Source organism: Rhododendron vialii, chromosome 2a, assembly GCF_030253575.1.
Source record: "Rhododendron vialii isolate Sample 1 chromosome 2a, ASM3025357v1".
Lineage (NCBI taxonomy): Eukaryota > Viridiplantae > Streptophyta > Magnoliopsida > Ericales > Ericaceae > Rhododendron > Rhododendron vialii.
In genome coordinates, this window is record NC_080558.1 from 10729333 (window position 1) to 10750524 (window position 21192).

General features: G+C 38.9%; 2 protein-coding genes across 7 annotated transcripts; both read left to right on the plus strand.

Moving 5' to 3' along the window:
* The first annotated feature begins 2123 nt into the window (after positions 1-2123).
* Positions 2124-6858, plus strand: LOC131317119 (probable leucine-rich repeat receptor-like protein kinase At1g35710). The gene is made up of 2 exons (XM_058346690.1): positions 2124-6211; positions 6350-6858. Exons 1-2 carry the CDS (start codon positions 2146-2148, stop codon positions 6856-6858), a joined length of 4575 nt encoding a protein of 1524 aa, XP_058202673.1. The 5' UTR covers positions 2124-2145.
* Positions 6859-8779: 1921 nt separating this feature from the next.
* On the plus strand, positions 8780-13891 carry LOC131316375 (uncharacterized). Of its 6 annotated transcripts, none has more exons than XM_058345725.1 (8): positions 9300-9343; positions 9927-9995; positions 10182-10324; positions 10431-10510; positions 11215-11291; positions 11534-11592; positions 12734-13211; positions 13505-13891. In XM_058345725.1, the coding sequence occupies exons 4-7, from the start codon at positions 10500-10502 to the stop codon at positions 12944-12946; spliced, it is 360 nt and encodes a 119-aa protein (XP_058201708.1). In that variant the 5' UTR covers positions 9300-9343; positions 9927-9995; positions 10182-10324; positions 10431-10499; the 3' UTR covers positions 12947-13211; positions 13505-13891. The 6 variants fall into 6 exon arrangements, 3 of the variants coding, with proteins under 3 accessions (XP_058201708.1, XP_058201706.1, XP_058201705.1); XM_058345723.1 differs by having other exon boundaries at positions 9322-9513; XR_009197097.1 differs by lacking the exon at positions 10431-10510 and adding an exon at positions 12032-12154 and having other exon boundaries at positions 9322-9995; positions 10182-10301.
* The last annotated feature ends 7301 nt before the right edge of the window (positions 13892-21192 follow it).

Here is a 21192-nt window from a genome sequence, read left to right on the forward strand (position 1 = left end):
AAAGAAAACGGAAAAAATATATACTTCAAAATAGTACTAGTCTCTCTCTCGAGTTGTAGTGGGTCAAGGAAAGGGTATATTTGGCAAATATATGTGTGGCTCTGGTGCATCCCTTCCAAGATGACAGAAAAGAATAACAATCATTCTACCTCCACATCTAAATACACACCCAATTACATATCCTCACTCAAAATAGGGGTGGAGCCCACATACACTATACACAGTGTATGTGGAACCCACCCGTATTGTGAGTATAGGTGTGTAAATGGGTGTGGAGTTAAAATTTTCAAAAGAACAATGGTTAATGACATCTAACAAGATGAAAGAAAATAAAGTACACAATTCACAATGTTAAACGGTGCTTATAGTGTGTACCCGTTAGCCAGACCGTTTCCACAAATTGGAAGTTCCGTACACGTCATAGATATTAGTACCAGTTAGATGACAGATCTCTTCCGGTTGGATGGACGGGACACATGGCTTGGAAAATAAAACCGAGGCTTGAATCTTGGCTCGTCTGGCTGGATTTGATGAGATTCAATCGGACGGATTGCATCCTTTGCCTCCTATTTTGCCTTCGGCCAGCCTCAATCACTCCTACCTCACGTTCCATCACATCCAAATTCTTCCATTTGGCTCGAAAATCATCACAATGGGACGTATTTGAGTCCTTTGCAAACTAAAGAGAGAATTTTAGCCTCAACATCTGTACGGATTGTCTGATCAAAAAAAATATCCGTACGGATTGGGGAATTCCAGATTCAACTTTTGTGCAGAGGCAGGGGTATTTCATTTTTTGTAACTAGGTTTGTTTTTTGAGTTCATTTTATCTCTGAGTTGTCTGGTCCTGGCTGTGCCTAGTTTTGTAGCATAGCTCTTTTGTACCCTATTGCATGGCTATTTCCCCGTGTGTTTGGGTTTGGACGTCCCTTATAAAGTTTGTTTTTTCTCGGCAAAACGAAACTTTTATAAAAACCTCGAAAACAGTTACATCGCGGGCTCGAACACGGAGATACACACATGCTTGAGAAAAACAAGAATAAAAAGGACCAAAAACAAAAAGCCCTCCAACAGAAAATTGGATGACAAAGCACCTTACCACCCAAACCAACTTACAGCTTCAACACCCTAACTCCATCAAGAAAAATCCTAAAATCCTCCACCGAATACACCTTGATGTTGAATTTCGCCTTTACCCACATTGCAACTCTAGTTTTAATCAAATCACCCACTTTCCCAGAACTTATTGGACGTCCCTTATAAAGTTGCCGGGTTCAAAAAAAACAACAGAATTTCGGAATTTGAATTATGCATAGCAATCAGTGTCTGGATATTTAATTATAGTAGTTTTAGGGAACTGATTTTCGCGCTTCAAGATTTACTGGAGGCGCTCCACCTTTTTGTTGTGTAAAAACAAAAAGATGGAGCGCCTGCAGTAAATCTTGGAGCGCGAATATCAATTCCCTAATTTTAATGGTTTTTAGAAGTTTAGATAAGTTAAGGATTCTACATCTTATTCTTCTTCATTTTAGACTAAGGTTGTTTCTTTTAAAATTCTTTCGTGTTATGTTTTTAAGATTTTGATCATAAATTTTTACATTTTAGATTTCTCTAGCTCAGACGAATAAATAATCCAAAAAACAATTGATGTAAAATTGACGAAGGAGATTTTTTTGGAATAAAGACAAAAATTAAACATGCGGATTATTAAGTCAAAACAGGAACATAAAATAGAAAAAAAAATTACTTAACCTCACTAACTACAATTAACATTATTGACATTCGTCAAGAAAATAAAATAGAAAAAAGTTGGACGGAACTTCCACGGTTAGGATAATATGCAATACCTTGGGTGGTAATAGGCCAATAGCTATTAAAGGCTATTGAATAATTTTGGGAATAAAAGGTGAGCACTAGCCACCATGGTCAAGTCAATGCGCGTCCGGATTAAATTAAGCTCCCCGTCCAGATTAAAGGTGACAAATCATTTTCCTATAAATACTCCTCAGAATTTAATGCTTTCATCCTTCCATCCAACAACCGCTACTACTCCTAGGCTCCTAGCTAGCTTGTCGTAAGAAACCAGCCATGGCATCCTTACCCAAAAGGGTTATTCCCAATTTCCATAGAGTTCATTCCATATTCATGTTTGTCTTTGTTATCAATATCCTTCCATTGGTCTCCTGTTCTGATTCTGCTATTGCTCAGGCTTCGCCTGCAACTCAAACAGTTGCAAAAGGAAGTGAAGCAGTCGCTCTCTTGACGTGGAAAGCTAGCCTTGACAATCAAAGCCAATCACTCCTTTCGTCATGGAACGAAAGTGGTCATTGCACTTGGGTTGGGATTGGCTGCAACGAGGCCACTAGAGTAACCAATTTAAACCTCGATGGTTTTGGTTTGAGAGGTACGCTTTCTAGTCTTAACTTCTCTTTGTTCCCTCATCTAGTTAAATTTGATCTGTCCAACAACTTCATATACGGGAACATTCCCCCACAGATTGGCAGCCTTCCGAGACTCACCTTTCTTGACATGTCAACCAATCATCTTTCGGGAACAATTCCTTCAGAAATAGGATTGCTCAGCTCTCTCAGTTCTCTCTCTTTGAGTTCTAACAACCTCACGGGTTCCATACCTCTAGCTATAGGAAATTTGGATTACTTAACCGACTTATACCTATTTCACAACAATCTCATAGGGTCCATCCCCGCTTCAATAGAGAACATGAGAAATCTCAAAACAATGCACCTTTACAAGAACTCTCTCTCTGGATCTATCCCTCAAGAAGTAGGAATGCTAAGATCTCTCACTGATCTTGAATTGTCAACGAATAATCTTACGGGATCAATCCCCGCTTCAATAGGGAACTTGAGAAACCTCACAAGATTGATCGTTTTCGAGAACTCTCTCTCGGGATCTATCCCTCAAGAAGTAGGAATGTTAAGATCTCTCACTGATCTTCAATTGTCAATGAATAATCTCACTGGATCAATCCCCGCTTCAATATGGAACTTGCGAAACCTCAAAACATTATACTTTCACCACAACTCTCTCTCTGGATCTATCCCTCAAGAAGTAGGAATGCTAAGATCTCTCACTGATCTTGAATTGTCAACGAATAATCTCACGGGATCAATCCCTGCTTCAATAGGAAACTTGGGAAACCTCACAACGTTGTACCTTTTCGAGAACTCTCTCTCTGGATCTATCCCTCAAGAAGTAGGAATGCTAAGATCTATCACTAATCTTGCATTGTACACGAATCATCTCACGGGAACAATCCCAGCTTCAATAGGGAACTTGAGAAACCTCACAATGTTGTACCTTCACGAGAACTCTCTCTTTGGATCTATCCCTCAAGAAGTAGGAATGCTAAGATCTCTCACTAATCTTGCATTGTACACGAATCATCTCACGGGAACAATCCCAGCTTCAATAGGGAACTTGAGAAACCTGACAATGTTGTACCTTCAAGAGAACTCTCTCTCTGGATCTATCCCTCAAGAAGTAGGAATGCTAAGATCTCTCACTAATCTTGCATTGTACACGAATCATCTCACGGGAACAATCTCCGCTTCATTAGGAAACTTGAGAAACCTCACAACATTGTACCTTTATGAGAATTCTCTCACTGGATCTATCCCTCAAGAAGTTGGGATGCTAAGATCTCTCATTGAACTTGATTTGTCAATGAATAATCTCATAGGATCCATCCCCGCTTCAATAGGGAACTTGAGTAACCTCACAAAATTGTATCTTAGCGAGAATTGTCTCTCCGGATCTATCCCTCATGAAGTAGGAATGCTAACATCTCTTACTGATCTCAAATTGTACAACAATTATCTCACGGGAACAATCCCCACTTCAATAAGGAACTTGAGAAGCGTTACAAGTTTGCTCCTTTACAACAACTCTCTCTCTGGATCTATCCCTCAAGAAGTAGGAATGCTAAGATCTCTCGCTATTCTTTCATTATACATGAATCATCTCACTGGAACAATTCCCGCTTCAATAGAAAACTTGAGAAACCTCACAGTCTTGAACCTTCACGAGAACTTTCTCTCTGGATCTATCCCTCAAGAAGTAGGAATGCTACGATCTCTCACTATTCTTGCATTGTACAAGAATTATCTCAATGGAACAATTCCTGCTTCAATAGGGAATTTGAGAAACCTCACATTGTTGTACCTTCACGAGAACTATCTCTATGGATCTATCCCTCAAGATGTAGGAATGCTACGATCCCTCACTAATCTTTCATTGTACACGAATCATCTCACGGGAACAATCCCCCCATCTATATGGAACTTGAGAAACCTCAGATTGTTGTACCTTCACGAGAACTCTCTCTCTGGATCTATCCCTCAAGAAGTAGGAATGCTAAGATCTCTTACTGATCTTTCATTGTACAGGAATTATCTCACAGGATCAATCCCCACTTCAATTGGGAACTTAAAAAACCTCACAACATTGCAACTTTACGAGAACTCTCTCTCTGGATCTATCCCTCTAGAACTAGACAATCTTAGATATCTAAAGGATCTTGGATTATCCTCCAACAAGCTCACAGGACATCTATCGCCGTATATGTGCGTTCATGGATCACTTGTGAGATTTTCTGCAGAAAACAACTACTTGGTAGGTCATATCCCGACCGGCTTGAGAAATTGCAGTGAGTTACGTCGTTTCAAGCTTGGTCAAAACCAACTGACAGGGCATATATCAGAAATTTTTGAGGCATTGCCAAACCTTGTATATTTAGATTTTAGTCACAATAATTTCTATGGCGAGCTTTGGCACAAATGGGAACAGTTTCCCAATTTGACTGCCCTGAAGATCTCCAACAATGACCTTTCTGGAAATATTCCACTTGGCATTGGAAGTGCAACTCAGTTACGTTTACTTGACCTCTCTTCAAATCATCTAGTTGGTGCGGTCCCGAAAATTTTTGGAAAGTTGGTTTTATTATTCAATCTTACTCTTAGTAATAACAAACTTTCGCATGATATTCCAGCAGAAATTGGAAGCATGTCTAGTCTTCAGTATCTAGACTTGTCTGGAAACAATCTTAGTGGACCTATTCAAGGGAAGTTGGGTGACTGTGTGAATCTTCTGAACTTGAACTTGAGCAGAAATCTTCTCAGTGAGACTATTCCTTATGAATTAGGAAAATTGCAGTTTCTTCAAAATCTTGATCTTGGAAATAATTTATTAACAGGAGAGATACCACCAGTGATCGGGAACTTGAAAACCTTAGAGACACTAAACCTCTCCCACAACTTGTTGTCCGGTTCTATCCCCTTTTCTTTTAATGGGATGTCAAGTTTAACATTCATTGACATATCTTACAATCACTTGGAGGGTCCTTTACCCAGCACAAAAGCATTTGAAGATGCTCCATTTCAGGCATACCGTAATAACGACAGATTGTGTGGCAATAAAACTAGTTTGATGCCATGCTCACTGAAGCAGAGCAATGGAGATAAAGGGAGAAATTATAACAAAATTGTGCTTCCGATTGTAGTTCCTTTGGGTATTGTATTTCTTATTATGGGTATAACTTTCCTGGTTCAACGCAATAGAATGGTGGACAACGAAATCAAGCCAAACAGAGCATTTAATAAAGATTTGTTTGAGATTTGGAGCTTTGATGGAAAATTGGTGTATGAAAACATCATTGAAGCAACAGAAGATTTCAATGACAAGCATTGCATTGCAGTAGGTGGATATGGCGTTGTTTATAGAGTTGAGCTGCCAAGTGGTCAGGTTGTCGCTGTAAAAAAGTATCCTCCTTCGCAAGATGGTGAGTTGGTTAATTTGCAAAGTTTTATGAGTGAGATACGTGCATTGATAGAGATACGACATCGGCATATCATAAGGCTTTTGGGTTACTGTTCTCATCCACAACACTCATTTTTGGTTTATCAGTTCTTCGAAGGGGGGAGCTTGGATAAAAAACTACGCTGTGAGGAACAAGCACTAAGTTTGGATTGGGGTAAGAGGGTAAATGTTGTTAAAGGTTTGGCATATGCTTTGTCATATATGCACCATGACTGTTCACCCCCGGTCATTCATCGCGATGTATCAAGCAAGAATGTTCTGTTAGACTTAGAAGACATCGCTTATCTCTCCGATTTCGGAACTGCTAGACTTCTAAATCTGCACTCGTCAAATTGGACTTCTTTTGCAGGCACCTTGGGATATGCTGCTCCAGGTACTTGCACAGTTCATCTTAATTAGCTACCAATACTAGTGTCATGTTTTTCTTTTGAATATGCTAATTCCTAAGTCACCTTTATAATTTCTAAGTAGTTTTTTTGCCCTTCTTTGTACCCGTCATTTCTTTTGGCAGAACTTGCTTACACAATGGAGGTGAATGAGAAGTTAGACGTCTATAGCTTTGGAGTTTTAACGCTTGAAGTTATAATGGGAAGGCACCCAGGGGATCTCATCTCTTCTTTTTCTTCATCATCTTTGGATTCCTCACTACCATCTTCTTATGGGATTCTGCTGAAGGACATATTGGATAAACGTCTCCCACTTCCAAGTAATCATGTGGAGGCAGTGGTTCTTCTTGTAAAGGTAGCACTTGCATGTTTGCACCCCAGTCCGCATTGCCGACCAACTATGGAACAAGTTTCTGTGGCTCTATCCAAACAGAAGTCAAATCTGCAGGACCCATTCCTCAGGATCACATTAGGACAACTACTTGATGAAAATTGTACGTACAAATGCCTAAGTATTATTGTTGTCCCTTCGCTATTTGGGTTTTGGTTCTCCCTTTCTCTCATGTGCTTTCTAGCTGGCATTTGCTCTAAGGCTGTGAAATACTTTTTCTTATCAATAGTTGCTTTTTTCTAGCAATCAAAACGGTGCGAATTTGTACTCTACCATATAATAAGCAAAAGGGTGCATTTGTGAGGAAAGCTGTAAGGCTGCCAAGTGGCCAACTTTACTTGTTTCGATATATTTCCTTTATTCTAATTTAAATGTCCCTTACGTTTTTCTTGCATTTTGAAATTCTAAAAAAATATATTTCTAGATATTATTTTTTTAATTTTCTTATAATGTGTACTTTAATTTGGTGTAAGAAATTAAAGAAAATAATATGTAAAAGTATATTTTTTTGAAATTTGAAAATACACGAAAAACTGTAGGGGATATTTAAATTAGGATAGAGGGAGTAAGATTAAATTATTAAGTTAGTTTTCAAAACAGATTGTCATAATCTATCTTACTTGATTATTGGCCAACAGAGGTAATTTTAAGTTTTTAAAAATATGTGAAAAGATTACTTTTTTTCAAGCACCGTTGACTCGTGGGAAAACCAACATGCAGGATTAACACTGCAAGAAAAACCGGATTAAACGGCGTTTGGAACACGGTGTTTGTTCGGGCACCGTCACAAAAAATAAAAGTGGCGTTACAATAACGCCGACTTAGTTTTCAACTGACTTAAAGCCTCAGGCTAATGGAAGCACACGCATAAACCAAGTTCCGTCATTCCGTCAGGCACACGCATGAACCTATGTTCGGCTTCACAACTCAGTCCACACTCTCTCTTCCTCGAGAACTCTGAACTTCAGTCCTCCCTCTCCCGATCGAGAAATGTGAAGATCGAGAGTTTTCTACAATCTGAATCGCAGAGTTTTTCAGTTTTTTTTTGTTGGAAATCAAACTTAGATCTCACGTTTTCTCACGTTTTTATTTGAATCTCTCATCGGTGAAAATCAAACTAGGTTTTTTACAATCTATCTTTTTCTTTCAAACCCTAATTTTGATAACTTCTCACGTATTTTTCGCATTCATCAGGAATCTCGTTCGTCAGGAAGATGTAGATGCAATTGAAGCTCAGAGACCAAAGCTTTTGCTTCTCGTTCATCAAGAAAGTTTGAAGCGGTATAAGTTTAGAGCTTCACAGTCGATCATTTTCCGGTGAGTTCACAATCGATTATGTTCATCGTTTGAATTTTCTTCGTTGCAGTGGGAGTTCATGATGAGCATAGCTTCTACTTCATCCCAACCCACACAAAGGCAAACAAGACGCCCAACATGGATGCATGGTGATTGGAACCCTGGTGGTGGAATGTTACATATAGTTCCCAATGAGTTAAACCAAATAGTTGAAGGACATACACCTCTTGCTTCTCATTCGGGTGTTTTAGCTCGCGATGGAAGTCTTTTACCACTCACTTATAAAAGCTGGCATTATGTTCCAAAAGAAAACAAGAGCGAATTTGGGGGGAGATAAAGGTAACACAAATGAGATTTTTGTCTAAACAAATTAGCTTTTTTGTTTTTGTTCAACTCAGATGAAATGTTGAAGACAACTTGGTTATTATCTTACCCTATGATACAAGGCAAACACCGATGCAGATGATTCTATGAAGCGAATGAAATGTCTTCAACGGGGAAGAAATGGAGAGAGTGGAAAGTCACACTATAAAGCCTTTACAAATGATGCAGAGAGGTTAGTTCATCGACCTGAAAGGGTAAACAAGCATAAGTGGCGAGCCTTGGCCTAATATTGGGGACTCGGAAATCAAGCAAGGAAGAAAGCCAAGAAGAATAAACAAATTCATAAGAAAAAGACATTGCATCATAGAACAGGGAGAAAGCCATTTGCTGTCGTTGGACTAGAGGTATCAATAACTTTTCCTTTTGCTGCAAAACACAAATAATATATTCCATATTTACTAACTAATTACTGCATACCTACTTGCACGAGACAAATAGGAACAAAGGGGTTCCCGGCCGCAAGTCGCATGCATGTGTGGAAGGCAAAGAGGGCTCGTTGGCAAGTGATACGGTTAATGAGGTCATGGTATGTATTAGCGTCCTTTTCATTCTGCATCTAAATCTGCAATATGCATACTAATAATTGAAAGTTCATACTTCGTACATGTGATTAACCTGCTAATAATTGAAAGTTCTTACTTAGATTATCCTGACAGTTGGTCTATGCAAAAAATTATTTCTTTTACGGAATTCTGTATGTGATATGGTGGATTTCCTACCCCTACTAAAGAAGATCACGTTTGGGGTGATTTTCGCCTGTCAACTTTTCCAATTTGGACAACCCCTACGAAAGAAGATCACGTTTGGGGTGATTTTCGCTTGCCAACTTTTCCAATTTGGACAATTATACCCTTTGATTTATGGGCTTGCAGTGTGAGTTGGTTGCCCATTATGGTAATTTTGTCTTATTGCCTTATGGTCCAGGTATGCGGATCACAGGCAACCACGTGTAATCCACCTTTCCCTCACGCAATACACCCCCCCCCCCCCCCCCCCCCCCTCTCTCCTTTCGGCGATTATATTCCTCCGCCGCTCGCGCTCTCTCCAGGTCCGGTCTCTCTCTCTCTCTCTCTCTCTCTCTCCAGATCGATGACTTTTCCCTCTCTCGCCTTCCGCTCTCCCTTCTTTCTGTCCACTCCCTCTCTGTCCCTCCGACCCACTACCACGACACTGCACCACCGCAATGCCTCTCTTTTCCATCAGCGGCACCACCACCAAGTTTGTCTCTCTCTCTCTCTCTCTCCGAGTGAATATGGTGATCCCATCTGTCCCTCTCCCTCAGACTCTATCTCTTTCTCGCGATCTTAAATCAACATCCATCCATATCTGAAAACCTTAAATCGACTTCCATCCATACATCAAAACCCTAAATCGACCTCCATGTAGACCTCAAAACCCTAAATCGACTTCCACTGTAACTACTGATGTTCAAAACCCTAGCCTATTGATGACTAAAACTCTCAATCAACCCTAAATGCCGTATCTCAAATGGGTTTTGTTAAAACTCATGGGCCTTGTGCTTTTTTTCTATAAATATAGTAAATTGGGCGTAAGAATATGTTTTATGAGCTGTTTCCTTGGTCCTGGAAGAATTAATGAGTTTTGGCTTATTTTTTGATTTTTCTGTACAGTAAATAACTGAGCTTGGTAATCCTAAAGGTAGAAAAACCAACACTTGATTTGGTCTCCCATATTTCCAGGTAAGTTGTTACTGTTTTTTATTTTCAAATTGCATTGTTTTTGTTTGTGTAGATCGATGAGTTACAACTTAACAGGTTTGAAATTAATTAATTTGTAGGACTCCGAAAGTCTTATTCATTTTATGTATTGTTTGGTTGGGTATCTTAGTCATTAATTTTTGGTAAATGTTCTTATGTTGCATGTAGGTGGGTTATCTACCTGGATTCAAGTCCTCTGTTTACTCCCAAGTAAAAAAGAGTCGCCTATGATGTAGGGAAGGGTGTGCTTGTTGAATCTTCCCTTTTAAATCTTATTTTCGTGATCAGGTTTGGTGTTCAGTGCCTTCGAGGTGTGTATACCTATGTTGTGTTCGTGCATTGCGTAATACGTTTTGCCCCTAAAAACTTGAAATCTTATACCTTGAATGGTGTTTTTGTTGCTAAACTGATGGGAAGATCGAAGCTCTGTATAAACTTCTAGCTATTTCATGCAAGTTTTTGTCACTGGGAGGTTGGTTCGAAGACATGGTTGTAAGGCACTTACCTCCACCTTTACCACTTGATTGAGCTAACCCTTTTGCACTTACTACTGCAAAAAGATGTAGTATTACTCTCTTTAGGTTTTCGGGTCACTTACTGCCCTTATTCATGTTTGGTCCATTTGCAAGATAGGCATGCATGGACAAGGATAAATTTAATTAGAAAAATCAACTCCGAGATAAAAGATTGAAATCGATATGGAATTTGGCTGAAGGCGTTGTTTATGAACAGCTCTATGGTTCAGCAGAAATTGTATTGATGTAGCAATGTATTAGCCCATGTTAGAGTTTTTTCTTGTTAAAGTCCAAGAAGAGCAGTGTATCAGCGAAGGTCTTTCAGTCTTTGAAGATTTAATATCTTCACAAAATGGGCATTGAAGTATTCATGTTTTGGCCTTTTCACTAGGGCCTTACTTTAAATTGGGCCCTTGATTTTTAAGGCTGGTTAACTGATAAGAAAAACTTTTTACACAGGCCTCAATGAAATAAAGTTTCCATAATTAAAAAAGTGCCCTTAAAAATTGGAGCCGCTGAAATTAGTCCAAACTTGAGGGTACAGTGATAGCTCTAAGGGCTTTAGCCCAAAGTCGGTTCCAGTGCATTGTTCTTAATATTGATACTGCTATTGATATGTGATGGCCAATTGTAACTGTTGTTTGGTATGACGATTTTCATGGGTTTTCTTTCCAAAAATGTTCCAGGTACGTGAAAGAAGATCTTCTCCCACATTCGGATTCTACTTCTGAACCGCCTCCCCTCTTTGATGCAACTTCTCCATGTACCCTTCCTCCCTTTCTCTTTGATTTAGACATGTACGAATTCATATAGGCAATCCCCCTTTATGGGCATAATAAAGTTGGGTTTGATGTGATGTGATATGAGTACATATACAGATTTCACAGAACAAAGTTTATTTGCTGTTTGCGAGATCTTTCCTTTTTTCTGGCCTACTCTAGACTCAAATTAGTAAATTAGTTTTGTGTGATCACTTCGTGATCTGAAGTGGGTACTTTCTTGAAGGTTGTACACATTTTACCGTGCCCGTTTGCTCAACGTGTTTGGATGCCAAGAACTATAAGGTTTGTTTTTCCTTATCCTCAATTCATTTTTGTTAGGCAATGTTTTTTATTTTCATTTTATAGTTCGCCCACAATGCTGCTACATTTAATCACTTCATGAAATCAAATCAAATCAATTGGGTAGAGATCAGGTTGTACAAGAATTGATAGGGGCATGAGAGAATTTCAGGATTTCATTCACTCAGTGAATGTGAGAGACTTGCTAATGTTAGGAAGGAAATACACATGGTCTAACTTTCAACATGTGAACATCTAATCAAGAATTGACAGGTTCTTAGTTTCTCAAGAATGGTTGGTCAATTTTTCATCCAACCACATCTGGTATCTCTATATATTGTGCTGCTACACATGAAGATTGAAGAATATTATGTTGGGTCGGTTGTTGATCAAGAATGAGAATGAAGTCTTAATGACATGGTCCAAATTGTGTTGTATGCAGTAGAAGATGGGGATTGTGATCCTTTGATACTTGCCTGATCTGCTGATATAATGTCAATGAAACTGCTGGTCCAAGCACTCTGAAAAACTTTATGTGCTTGTCTAGGCCTTGGTTTCCTTGAAGGTATTTGGAGATCTACTGTGTCTATGGCTTTGCTTTGGTTTGGTTTTTTTCAGTATGAGATGGGGAGATTTATTCCTTTGATATTGTTTAAACCTTGACCATACATTCATGTTGAGTTTTTATTGTTGTCCAAATGGAGCTGCTATTTCTTGAAGTTGGAGAAACTGCTAGCGGTGCCAAGATTTTGTTTCAGTTAATGATTTTGGGTTCTTGGTTGGAGATATATGTCGAAGGGTTAGGATAACAACAGGTCAAGTTGCTAGAGGGCTAGCTGAAGTTCTGTGTTTGACTGTGGATTTGAAGTTCTGTACTTACGTATATCAAACCCTTGATCAAACTTATGAATACAACTTTTGCTATGCTCATCTACATTAATAATTTCAGAAACATTCATAATCGTTCTCCACAACGGGCATGACAAATGTGCCTTGCACGTAGCAATGTACCTAGTGAATTGAATATGTTTTGGTGCATCTGGCAAGCTATACAATTGGTTGGTTCTTGCTGAAAGTGACAAGCAGGGTATTTTGTTAATCATATTATATTCGTTTATCCTTTTATTTCACGTGTTGTTTGTAGATGCAAATGATGGAGCTCTCGACGCAAATGGAGGGATCTTCTACTGAATCCACGTGCATAGATGAGGATAGCTTTGTAAAAGTTATGGGTCCTAAGCAACCTGGTAGTGTTCGAACATTTGGATTAGGCCCTTCTATCAAAGATGTCTTTGCAGGTGGATATCCGCGATCACAAGAGGAAACCCATATATTTCAAGCACAAATGCAAGACTAGTTTCAATTGTACCGGGTCCAATTTGAGACAAAAATGAAAAGAGATGATGGAGACGCAAATGGAGGCTATGCGTACGCAAATGGATGCTACTATTCAAGCACAAGCTGCTACCATTCAAGCTTAGCAAATAAGGATGGAGCATTTGGAGTCTCAATTGGTGACCAGGGGAGGGCCTGCTGCACGTGAGGCTGCTTGGGGTCACCACCCAATGTCACGACCGCAACAAAACTCACACGAGTTTACCTCCTTGTCAAGTCACCAAAAGGTGAGTGAACAAGTATGCCCAACATGTACTTTCTATTATTTTTTTCCTTTTGTGGGTGAGTTACCAATCAATACCCTTGTCAAGCTGTTGAATTTGATGCACATTTCATAAGCATTCAATAACTTTGTTGGTTCTTTGCCTGATGATTCTTTCTCAACCTTGACCAATTTGGAAACTTCGGATTTGAGTTCCAATAGCCTTACTGGGTCTATCCTTAAGAGTAGTTTGCGCATTTGCACCAATTTAGGTGAACATAAAAGCTGCCTAAACTGACAATTCTTATTTGTGTGTAGGTTGCCCAATCAAAGACAAAGAACAAGAACAAGAACAAGAGCAAAAGGAGGCATCATATATAAACTGCCGCTTTTTTTTTTTTGGTTTTGTTTGTGTCTTGTTTCTTTTGTGTCTTGTTTTTTTTTTTTTGGAGTCTTGTGTACTCTATTAGTTTGGAGTCCTGAGTCTTGTGTCCTGTGTTAGTTTGGCGTCTTGTGTACTAGTGTGGATGGTGTTTCCTAGTTTTTGGAGGACTAAGGGATCTAGATTTTGTTGCTGACGCAATCTGTGTTGTTGTATTATTATTCTATGAGGTAGAATATTAATTGCTGATATATTTTGATGGATTGATGGCTGAAAGAATATGAGGTTATGCTGGTTTGGCCTTATAAAATAGTTTCAATCAATCTCCTGCTTACCTTGGATGCTGCTCTCATGAAAGGATGGATGGATTGGTTGCAATAACACAGATGATCTCGGCTAGTAGTTGATATTTATGGCATCTGGATGTTGTGGAATTTTGTACCTGGCACTCTCGTTGGAAGTTTCTCTCCCACCCTGCCCCCTTTTCTTTCCTCTCTTCTTTCTCTCTTGATGTACCCATTATCGAGCCTTAATAGGATTTTTGCCGTTTCAAAAAAAAAAAAAAAAAGCACATCATTTCAGTTGAAGTTTGGTTTCTAACTTTTTTTTGGTTCAAACATTTACTTCAAGCTTTTAAAATGGGAATTGATGGTTAATATAATGGAGTTCTAATTTTCTGGGTAATAATTTACTGGGCTAAATAATGGAGTTCTTTTTTTTTTTTTTCCTTTTTTGAACGGCAAAGAAAAATTTTATTGATAGGAGAAGAGATAGAAGAGTACAAGAAAAGGGCTAAGAAAAAAAGCCTCACAACGCAAAAGTAACATCCCAACAATATTGACACCTTACCCTGTGACAATCATCTGCTACTTAGCCCTAAAAAACCACAACCCAGTTGATAAGGAATCAACAGCAGAGGAACAGCCCTACATTTGGAGCATGCCTAAACAGAATAGCCCAAAACAGACATTCTGGGCATCTAACAGATTGAGGCTAGAAAAATTTGACTGAATGATCACAGCAAGCAATCCTTATCCAGTAAAAGAAGACCTTGTTCCTGAGACCCAATAGCACCCTCGGCTAGCTTATGGAAAGATCAAGAAGCTTTACTCCATGCTTGATCTTGCAAAATTTGTGAATGATGCCACTGGCCAAAATTGCAACAATAGTCAATTGCAACCCCAGACAAACCCTTAATGGATCCTTACAATATAATTCCAGAAAGTGTTCCAGTTGTAGATCCTCCGCAGCAAAAAATGAGAGCCAAAAGAGTTGAGATGAACCATATGGAAAATTGAGTCAATACATCTAGCTTTCCCAATTCCCAATCATAAAGGCTTCTTCTAAACTGCATGGAAATCCCATTGTTGCAGTTCCCTTTTCCTTGCTTAGACTTGGCTCAGATTTTCTTCTTTGTTGCACAACACTCTGTACAGTGTAGGAAAAGATAGAGCCATAGTGATGTTGCCCAGCCACATGTCTATCCAGGTTAGTATAGAATTCCCATCACCCATTTTCCAGAAATGCTCCAAACATTTGAGGTTGTCTGGCTTGCACCTTTCACCAATATGAAGTACTTCTTGTTGCAGTAACTTGCCTCTATTATGAAGAAGCCTGGATTCCAAACTATAAGTAAGCCACCAGCATCCTCTATTATGAAGTACTTCTGTTTTCTTTCATGCCCAAACCTCTGACATTCCACGAGAGGATCTGCATATCTCCCACACCCTCCCAGAATATGAAGAACCCAAGCAGATTAAGGAGTAGGATGTGCTTCAAGTGATGCTCTTAATTCTTCCTCCTCATCTGTTACCATAATCTTGCTAATAACCTCTTCATCATTGCCCAAGTAATCTGTTTCCATTATATTCGTGACAGTCCACACAGCCTGAGAGTCATTCAATAGGATTATATTCCTATTATTTATTCCCTCAGTGGAGACAGATAAGGCAGCAGATTTAAAAACATAAGGCGACGGCCGCGTCCCCGATGCTTGGTATAAAATGCTGCTGAACATTTGGCGGCGTTTAATGGGTCTAACGGCATTATTCAAGCGCCGGCATACGTATTATTCCTTGTAGTGATTAAGGTTTAAATTCCAAACATATCATTCCCTAAAATGTAAGTCTTATCTCCTATTAATTTGATTTTCACTCCCCTCCTATTTATTCTTTTCAATTGTCGAAATTGTTTTTGTATCTACATCTGTCATTGCTAAGGTCATAAAATAGATTTCTCCTCTTCTAATTATGCATCAAATTAAATCATGTTGTGTTACTTCGTACTATCCCTTTGAGATTTATCTCATGCATGTACAAATCTTTTGATGGTCTTAGAACTCTAACAACATGTGACTATTATGCAGGCATTTATGAACGGGTGAATGAAAAACCGAATGGAAGAATTGGAGTGCAAGGAATTGGATCATCTTAGCATCAACTTGCGTGCCAATGCAAACCCCATGCAAAACCAAAAGTAAAACCAAGAAAAGTGTGGCCATTGAAACCACCGTCATCTCTAGCAACAATGGTTCTGTAAGTATCTTTTCCTTCCACTGTTAAGTTAGCAGACCAATGACCATAACAAACTTTCACGCGATATTCCACCAGAAATTGGAAGCCTGTCTAGTCTTCAGCATCTCGACTTATCTGGAAACAATCTTAGCCTTATCTTTTTCTCTTAGTTATGGAAGGTTTCTACTCTATTTTGCACACTAAAGCTATAAATGGCCCTTTATCTTCCACCCTAAGTGTCATGAATTACAAATTCATCATCTAGCTTTTGCAGATGATTTATTTGTCCTTTGTGGGGCTGATCAGGGATCTTTTACTACAATCAAAGCTGTTTTGGATGATTTCTATTCCTCTTCCGGTCTTCGTCCCAACCTCCATAAAAGTGCTGTCTTTTATTCTAGTGTGAGCAATGATCTTAAAGTGGTGTTGCAAGCTATTCTCCCTATTCTTGAGGGCAGTCTTCCTGTCAAGTAATTAGGGGTGCCTCTCATCACTTCCAGACTCTCTTATTCTGATTGTGTTCAACTCAAAGATAAAATTTTACGAAGGATCAACAGCTGGACGACAAAGTTATTGTCCTTTGGGGGTCGATATCAATTAATCAGTTCTGTGTTATGGAGCATGCAAGTGTACTGGTGTTCGATTTTCATCCTTCCTCAAAAGTTATTGAAGGAAATTGAGGGTTTGCTCAGGGCCTTTTTGTGGACAGGTGTTCATCTAAGACAAGCTGGGACAAAAATTAAGTGGGAATGGATCTGCACCCAAAAAGAAGAAGGTGGTTTGGATTTCAAGCCTCTTAAAGTCTGGAATAAAGCAACCATGATTCGGCACTTGTGGGCTTTAAGCAAGAAATCTGACTCTTTATGGGTTAGATGGGTTCATTCATATATCAAAAAAAGGAAGTGTCTTTGGCAGATGTGTTTGCCTCAAGACTCTTTCTTGGACCATCAGAAAACTTTTTAAGCTTAGAGAGGTAGTGCAGCCCCTCATCAAGTATGTGATTGGAAATGGGAACACTACTTTTCTTTGGCTGGATTACTGGCATGATGTAGGTCCTTTCTATAAAGTATTTGGTGCAGGCATAGTTAATAATGTGGGTAGCTCTCTGCTGGCCAAGGTTTCATCAATCATTCAAAATGGAGAGTTGTGCTGGCCTAGACAAAGAAATAGGGCCATTATGCAACTTATGAGTAGTACCCCTTCAATCCTTAGGCCTAACATAGGTGTTGATGATTCTGTGATCTGGATTCCTGCCTCAAATGGTAAGTTCTCTGTTAAAACTGCTTGGGAGACTCTTAGAACTCCTCTCCCTACTGTTCCGTGGGCTTCGGTTGTTTGGTTCAAGCAAGGTATTCCTCTATGGGCTTTTATTATGTGGCTTGTTTGTTGGGGTCATCTTTCAACAAAGGATAGACTTCTCTCATGGGGAATGATGGTGGATCCCCTATGTGTCCTATGTTCTAATGTGCATGAGTCCCATAAGCATATTTTTTTTGGTTGTTCTTTCTCAGCATGCATTTGGGGTAAAGTTCTTCATATGTTTAGCATTCCTAGAAGTCCAACAGAATGGGGGCAAGAAATAGCTTGGGCTATTCAGCACCTCAAGAAGAAATGTCTTTTCTCTGCCCTCTACAAGTTAGCCATGGCGGGTACAGTGTACTACATTTGGAAGGTGCGGAATGACATTGTTTTTGGCAACAAGCACTGCACTTCGGATGCCATCTATGATATTATTGTCAAGGATGTGCGGGATAGAGCATCTTCTTGGCGGAATTATGGTCGTAGCACTATTAATAGAGCTTTGTGTAGAGCTTGGAACATTTCAGAACATATTTTGTAACTAACTGTAGTTTAGGCTCTTGTTTTTTTTTAGTTTGGTGTTCCTGTCTAGTTTTCCAGTAGGTTGTTGGTTTTTTTTCCAGGTTATGCCCTTGTTTCTTGTATTCTTGTATCTTTTTAGTTATAAAATCCCTCTTTACCAAAAAAAAAATCTTAGTGGACCTATTCAAGAGAAGTTTGGTGACTGTGTGAATCTTCTAAACTTGAAATTGAGCAAAAATATTCTCAGGGAGAGTATTCCTTATGAATTAGAAAATTGCAGTTTCTTGAAAATCTCTATCTTGGAAATAATTTATTAACAGATGAGATACCATCAGGGATTGGGAGCTTGAAAAGCTTAGAGATACTAAATCTCTCCCACAACTTCTTGTCGATCTGGTTCTATCCCCTCCTCTTTCAACAGGATGTCAAGTTTAATGTCGGTTGACATATCTTACAATCACTTGGAGGGTCCTCTGCCCAACACAAAAGCTTAATTTGAAGATGTTTCATTTCAAGCATATCGAAACAATGATAGACTATGTGGCAATAAAACTAGTTTGATGCCATGCTCACTAAAGCAGAACAAAGGAGATAAAGGGAGAACTGATAAAAAAAAAATATATTGTGCTTTCAGTTGTAGTTCCTTTGTTGGGTATTTTATTTCAATGAGGTGAATGAGAAGTTAGACGTCTATAGCATTGGAGATTTAACATTGAAAGATTTAACATTGGAAGTTGTAATAGGGAGGCATCCAAGGGATCTCATCTCTTTTCTTTTTTCATCATCTTTGGATTCCTCACCACCATCTTCTTATGGTATTCTGCTGAAGGACGTATTGGATAAACGAGTCCCACTGCCAAGGAATCAGGTGGAGGCAGTGGTTCGGGCTGTAAAGCAAGCACTTTCATGCTTGCACCTCAGCTCGCAGTACAGACCAACTATGGAACAAGTTTCTGTGGGTCTATCCAAACAAAAAGTCAAATCTGCAGAACCCATTCCTCACGATCACATTTGAACAACTACTTGATTACAATTGTACAGATGCCTAAGTATTACTGTTGTCCCTTCACTACTTGTCTTTTGTTTCTCCATTTCTCTCCTCTGCTTTAATTTCTAACTGGCATATGCTTTTTTTCTAGCAATCTAAACGGTGCGAATTCGTACCATATAATAAGCAAAGGGTGCGTTTGTGAGGAAAGCTGTACGTAAGACTGCCAAGTGGCCTGCTTTACTTGATTGGATATAAGATTAAATTATTAAGTTAGTTTTCAAAACAGATTTGCAAAATTATATTACTCCTTGATTATTGGCCAGCAGAGGTAATTTGAAGTTTTTAAGAATATGTGAAAAGAATACTACTATTTTTAGCACCGTTGATTCGTGCATGGGATAACTAATATGCAGGATTATAAGGTTTAACTTCCAAACAAATATTCATTCCCTAAAATGTAAGTCTTTGTCTCCTATTAATTTCATTTTCACTCCTCTCCTGTTCATTCATTTCGATTGTCGAAATTGTTTTTGTATCTACATCTGCCATTGCTATAGTCGAAAAGAGATTTCTCCTCTTCTAATTGTACATCCAAATTATATGGTGTTACTAGTTACTACGTACCATCCCTTTGAGATTTATCTCATGCATGTACAAAATCTTTTGTTCGTCTTAGAACTCTCTAACAACATGTGACTATTATATATGCAGGCGATTATGAACGGGTGAATGAAAAACCGAGAGGAAGAATTGGATCGCGAGGAACGGTATCATCTAGTCAATAACTTGTCAATGCCAACCCCAAAAGTAAAACCAAGAAAAGTGCAGCCATTGAAACCACCGTCATCTCTAGCAACAATGATTCTTTAAGTATCGTTTCCTTCCACTGTTAAGTTAGCAGACCATATATTCAGTCTTTTTCTATCTTTTTATTTTCTTCTGTTAAAGTTGAGATGTGAATTGGCACTAGCTACAGTGCTGAGTCCGCGTTTACTTTGGGGAATTAAGAATCGGACAGACTTAGCTATATATATCGAGGATGCTAAAAAGTTGTAAAATGCATGTGACATGATCGTGGAATCGGACAGACTTCGCTATATATATCGAGGATGCTATAAAGTTGTAAAATGTATGTGACATGATCGAGGATGTCAAAAATAAGTTACCTTTGATAACTCCATTTTCCCTGCTTTCGAATTTTGTCCAGCTAAAGCAACAAAGTATTCAATACTTGTTGATTTCCGTAAGCTGGATACATGTGATATGATACATTTTCGGCAACACATCATGTAGGCTCGAGCTCGAGACAAGCTGAGAAATGGAGGCTTGAGCTCTGCTCGCAAAATATTTCCCTAGCTCGAGCTCCGCACGTTGTGGCTCGAAAATCAGCTCACAGCTTGGCAATGGACGTCTAAGGAATGGCCCTCACTTTATAGGGTGTTGTGCGTTGCTCACAGGCATGAAGCCCTTCCCGGTCATTTTTTTTTTGCTGATTTCTCATGGGCACTCTTAAAATCACGTTCTGGTTACATTGAGCGGCTCGGATCATCAAAATTCGATCGGAAACTTGGGGGGTTTTTTTTAAGGATTTTTTTAAGTGTCCCCAGAACTACCCCGATATATAATATATATATATATATATATATATATATATATGTATATATACACACACACACAAGCTCACAAGCCACTTCGAGCCGAGTTTTGGCAAACTCGAGCTCAGCTCGTTCACAAATCGATCGAGCCAAGATACCAAGCTCGTTTACAAATCGATCGAGCCAAGATACCAAGTTCGAGCTTGTTCATTTATATCATGAGCCGTTTCTAGCCATTCTCGACCGAGCATCAAGCTGCTCGTGAGTGGCTCTGTTCGTTTCGTTTGCAGCCCCATTTGAACAAACGAATTTGAGATAATCTCAATTTTTACTAATTCAATATCAAAAACTGTCATGCCCTAAGACTTACAATGAATGTAAATAGGATGATAGAAACCCTAAACAACTTAGAAAACAATTAGGGCCGAGAATTAGTCCGTAATCGCAGAAAATATGAAAATTACCAAAAACGAAAAAATTCTACGTTAACTGAAAAATCAAATACTAGGAAGAAATATAAAGTTGCCAAAACAAGCGGCAACTAAAACAGAATTTCCTATCAAAAGTTATTAGCGATCTAAATACTACTATAAACGACAAGATAGGCCTTTTGGAATGCTAATCAGCATCGAACGGCCAAAAAGCAACGTTGATCATTTTCCAAAAGAACATGAGTATTGATCAATGGACCGTTTCGTTTCAAC